Source organism: Ovis aries, chromosome 20 (assembly GCF_016772045.2).
Source record: "Ovis aries strain OAR_USU_Benz2616 breed Rambouillet chromosome 20, ARS-UI_Ramb_v3.0, whole genome shotgun sequence".
Classification (NCBI taxonomy): Eukaryota; Metazoa; Chordata; class Mammalia; order Artiodactyla; family Bovidae; genus Ovis; species Ovis aries.
In genome coordinates this window covers 28637161-28642902 of record NC_056073.1, presented here as the reverse complement: position 1 = coordinate 28642902, position 5742 = coordinate 28637161, and the positions used below count along the sequence as shown (strand labels likewise).

The 5742-nt window shown below is 36.3% G+C and overlaps 1 protein-coding gene across 1 annotated transcript; it reads right to left on the bottom strand.

Moving 5' to 3' along the window:
• Positions 1-724: 724 nt before the first annotated feature.
• On the bottom strand, positions 725-1621 carry LOC101117974 (olfactory receptor 2W1-like). The gene has a single exon (XM_004019299.3). It carries the CDS (start codon positions 1619-1621, stop codon positions 725-727), a length of 897 nt encoding a protein of 298 aa, XP_004019348.3.
• Positions 1622-5742: the final 4121 nt, after the last annotated feature.

The window sequence follows — 5742 nt, the reverse complement described above, 5'->3', positions numbered from 1 at the left end:
TTTATTTTTTTTTTATTTTATTTTTTTTAGTTTTTTATTTTTTTAAATTTTACAATCTTTAATTCTTACATGCATTCCCAAACATGAACCCCCCTCCCACCTCCCTCCCCATAACATCTTTCTGGGTCATCCCCATGCACCAGCCCCAAGCATGCTGCATCCTGCGTCAGACATAGACTGGCGATTCAATTCATATGATAGTATACATGTTAGAATGTCATTCTCCCAAATCATCCCACCCTCTCCCTCTCCAAAGGAACCTCCACACAGATTTCAATTGTGGCTCCTCCAACTTACATTCCCATCAACAGTGTAAGAGAGTTCGTTTTTCTCCACATCTTCTCCAGCATTTATTATTTGTAGACTTTTAAATGATGACCATTCTTACTGGTGTGAGGTGAAACCTCATTGTAATTTTGATTTGAATTTCTCTAATAATTGATGATTTTGAGCATCTATTTATGTGCCTGTTGGCCATTAGCTAGTGACTTTGAAAGTCATTTTTAGTTTAGAATCAACCCTTGGCATTATAGGACTCTGACATTAAAATATAAGCACATATTTCTAGGTATTATTTTCACTTTTAGGTAAAGGCTGCTACTAAAATAATTTCAAAATGGACTAAAGGTTACATTAGGCCAACTTCTTTATTGGAAATGCCTTGTGAAAAGATGTTAGTGTCCTATTGTTTCTTCAGAAAGTTTTTCTTTTCTAATCAGCCTCTTCATGGCCCCTTGAACTCCTTATTCCTTAGTGTATAGATCAGTGGGTTCAAGCTGGGGGTAACAATGGAATAAAAGATACTGAGTAGTTTACCCTCATCCTGAGATGGACTGTTTCCTGGTTGTATGTACATGTAGATAACAGTCCCATAGAAGATGGAGACTACAATGAGATGGGAGGAACAGGTCCCAAATGGTGTTTGTCTCCCTGCTGCACACTTGATCTTGAGCACAGCAACAGCAATGAAGCTATATGAAACCAGAATGAGAAGAAGCCGTGGGAGGAAAATAAAAAAACACAGTGCAAATAAGATTTCTTCCATGACTGTGGTGTCCACACATGCGATTTTGACCATTGCAGATATCTCACAGAAATAGTGATCCAGGTGGTGGTTTTCACATCGAGGAAGACTCATAGCATAGGGAGAGAGGATCATGCAATTAATGATACCAGTTATCCAGGTCATGGTCACTAGGCCTCGACAGAGTTGAGGGTTCATTATTGTCATGTAATGTAGAGGCTTGCAGACAGCATTGAATCTGTCATAGGACATCACAGCCAGGAGCATACATTCAACTGTGCATAATGTCACATCAATGAAAAGTTGAAAGGCACAACCACTGAAAGAGATTTTTTTGTCTTTACCCCAAACATTGACCAACATCTGTGGGATTATATTTGTGGTATAACAGAGATCCAAGATGGCCAAATTTCTGAGGAAGAAGTACATAGGAATTTGGAGACGTTCATCTAGTAATGGCAGCAGGATGATAGCGATATTTCCTATCAAGGCAATAGTGTAGAAGAAAAAGACAACCCCAGAGATGATCATGTCCAGTTGAGGCCGTCCAGCGAAACCAAGGAGTATAAAACCACCAAAGTAGCTATCATTGATCATTTTCTTATTTTCTTAATATCAGCTGTGAACATAACATATTAACATATTGGAAACCATAGTGAGTATGTTTTTAAACAATATTACAGGTATATATTGCTAAGATAAACATCACACAATTAAACAATTAGTATTTAAATCTCATAATTATTCTAACTTTCTTGTTTATCTGATTTGGTATAAAATTTATTTAAAGGATACTTTGCCTCCAGAGTTTATACTCTCAATTACTTTGTTTCCTTTTATGTCAAGGCAAAAAAACTGCAGAAGTCTCAGAAGAAAATCCTGAGAAAAATGGTTGAACAAAGCCAGATGGACTTCCCTTTACAAATCAGGATGCTGGAAAGGGGGTTGGGAATCAGCAACAAATTGTTGCCTCCTTCATCCAAGGGTTCATAGAAAATGAAGGCTGCATAACTGTTATGACTTTCCCAATAGTTAAGCACAAAGGTTCAATCCTGCTGTCCATGTTCACTCTGCTATATAAATCTTCTGATCTGATATTTTAAAATGCAAACTTTCAACTAAAAACTTGTATTTCCAAACATTATTTTTCTTTTTCCATCACTCCCCAGAACAGTGTTCTCCCTCTTTCACTGCAGACACAACTTTTTTCTTAAAAAAAAAAAAAAGTTATTTATTTTAATGAGGCTAATTACTTTACAATATTGTGGTTCAACTGTACTTTTGATTCCAAATTATATCATTTCCTATGAAGTAGTTCTTTTAAAATGTACCCATTTCTTAGTTTTATCTCAATCATTAATATTTATTTATGTCCTATCCCTCATCTTACAGGAGTTCCAGTTCTACTACTTATGCATTTAAAATGTTAAACAACTTCAAGAGGGGGAATTGTGTTATTTTTATGTTTATATCCCTAGTGACCTTTCTCAGGATTAGCACAGAAAAAAAAAATATGTAAACATTTGATGTTGGTCCAAGGAGACTTTGATGACCACACATGGACATTTCTTTTCCTATCTAACACACCTAGTGTCTTTGTTCAAACTCATTTCTGCTAGGAAAATGTCTCTCAAGCCCACAAATAGATTCCTAGTTTCTAAACCAGAGGTCTTTTCTAAATTATTTTTCTGCTTGAATTCTCAATGGTAGGTTAATATCTTCTATATTGGACCTGCCCTTTGCCTTCATAAGTAGTTCTTTTCAATTTTTCACTAACATTTCCCTCAGTGAAATTTCCATTCTTTCCCTCTTTTCTTCCTGCATTTATAAACCACATTCTCTAATGGAATCCCCTTTGTCCCATATTTCCTCTGCCTCTGTGACTTCAGTTACTAATTCTGTACACATAACTTAGAATTCAATTTTTTCTGGTCCCTTCATCTTTTGCAGCTTCAAACTTACAAATGTAGCTAATCTGTGGGATTTCCATTGGGTTTTTAATCCCATATCAATCATATATGCAAAACTGAATTCATTCTGTTTTATATCTTAAAACAAAAGCTTTTGATCCATATAGCTGCCTCATAAGGTATCTCCTAGGTTCTTAACAAATGTTTGTTAAAATGAATTTATGAATTTGGGGGGTAGAAATTAAAAACGCAAATAGACATTTTCAAGTGAAATCAATTTAGGATTTAATGTATGTTTCAAACTTTGAAGTAAAGAAGATTGCTATAGAAACCAGAAACTTTTATGCAAATTCTTTAAATTGGAAATCTTATCAAATGTTTTAAAAACAGCATAATTTCTTTTCCCACTTACCCTAATTAAGCTTAGTGAGCTTTTCTGTGGTACTGATTTAACCAAGGACTTTCTGGAGGAGAAAAATCGAACTCTTCTAAAGAAGGAAATGTTCCTTTCTCTCTTTCCCTAAATAAGACTGAATATATAATTCTTCATTACTTATTTCATTATACCATTCCTCCCACTTGCCATTGAGATCCTATGTGATAGTGGCAGGAGGCAGCCACTGCCTGTCATCTTTTGCAATTCATGTACCCATTCAAGAAGAGCCTTACCATTATACATTTCAGAGAAGAAAACGTGTTCAGTGTGAAAGATAACAAGTAGTTTTCCCTAACCAGCAGTGATAAAATTTGTTGAGTCTGGGAAGACCTTGGGGACATTGGGTTACTCATTAGCAATTAAATGTGTATTGTGTAATTATCCAAGGAAGAAGATCATTAAAAAAAAAAAAATCTCCCAGGAGAAATTCTCCCAGGTAATCAATACTATTAATATAAGATTAAATAAGTAACTACAATTTTACAAATCAGTATACATTTCTTATATGCACTTTGATCAATAAAATACTTTTATTGATGGCTTTATTATTCTACTTTATATGGGAGAACATTGCTTGTCGAGAAGTTATAGATTATCACAAGGTAACAGACATAATGAACAATACAGATGAGACACACAAACCTACATATGATAGTAATTGTACTTTTTATAGTTTCTATCACCTCTAGTTTGTATAACCTAACTTTCAAATATTTTTTCATAACAATGAAATACCCAATTTTGGCAAAGAAGGACAATTTCAGCAATAGGCGTACCTCATAGAAGTGTACCAGACTCACTACCACAGAGAGAAAGGGTGAGAAAACTATGGTGGCAATCATTGGATAGCTTTAAGTTTGAAAACCATAATTTATTATTTAGACATTTGCCTGTTACTCCCATTGAGGGCACACTGATCAATTACACACTCCCTGGAAATTGCCATTTTATATGTATGTAATTCCAAACATGAGAAACGCTGGGCTGGAGAAGCACAAGCTGGAATCAAGATTGCCGGGAGAAATATCAATAACCTCAGATATGCAGATGACACCACCCTTATGGCAGAAAGTGAAGAGGAACTAAAAAGCCTCTTGATGAAAGTGAAAGTGGAGAGAGAAAAAGTCGGCTCAAAGCTCAACATTCAGAAAATGAAGATCATGGCATCCAGCCCATCACTTCATGGGAAATAGATAGGGAAACAGTGGAAACAGTGTCAGACTTTATTTTTGGGGGGGCTCCAAAATCACTGCAGATGGTGATTGCAGCCATGAAATTAAAAGATGCTTACTCCTTGGAAGGAAAGTTATGACCAACCTAAACAGCATATTGAAAGGTAGAGACATTACTTTGCCAGCAAAGGTCCATCTAGTCAAGGCTATGGTTTTTCCAGTGGTCATGTATGGATGTGAGAGTTGGACTGTGAAGAAAGCTGAGTGCTGAAGAATTGATGCTTTTGAACTATGGTGTTGGAGAAGACTCTTAAGAGTCCCTTGGACTGCAAGGAAATCCAACCAGTCCATTCTAAAGGAGATCAGTCCTGGGTGCTCTTTCGAAGGAATGATGCTAAAGCTGAAACTCCAGTACTTTGGTTACCTCATGTGAAGAGTTGAGTCACTGGAAAAGACTCTGGTGCTGGGAGGGATTGGTCCTGGGAGGGACTGGGGGCAGGAGGAGAAAGGGATGACAGAGGATGAAATGACTGGATGACATCACCGATTCAATGGCTGTGAGTCTGAGTGAACTCCGGGCGTGGAAGGCCTGGCATGCTGCAATTCGTGGAGTCGCAGAGTCGATCATGACTGAGTGACTGAACTGAACTAAATTCCAAAAAAACATTCAGCAGCTTTTGCTGTTGAATAGTTTTACTAATGACATCAGAAAATGTAAGCCTTGTCAGTGATCCTAAGATTATTTGTAATGGCAGATTAAATTTCTATTACTAGTATGAAAAATCATTAATTCTCCTTCTCTGAGAAACTGCCTCAAAAAGGAAAATAATAAAAGCATGAAGGCAAATTTCATTTTAAAATCTGACCTCTGAAACATATATAGATCATAAAATAGAAAAATATTTTGGAATTAGAGAAGACCAGACAGGTGTGGAACAATGCAGGAAAAGGATGCCCACTACTGCAAATAGCTGACAGAACCCCTATCTCCCTGTGAATATGGCCTGCAGTGAATTATCTGACTCTCATTAAAACAACAGGAACAGGAAATGAGGCATTATCAATGGAAGAGTTCTTAACCCTGAAATGACTTCTAGAAGAAGCTAAGAAGAAACTACTGAGCTAAATGATATTTGAAAGATATAGTTTTTTGTTTGTTCACTGGACATGAGTGAGACTGCACTGTGAAAAAACTTAATG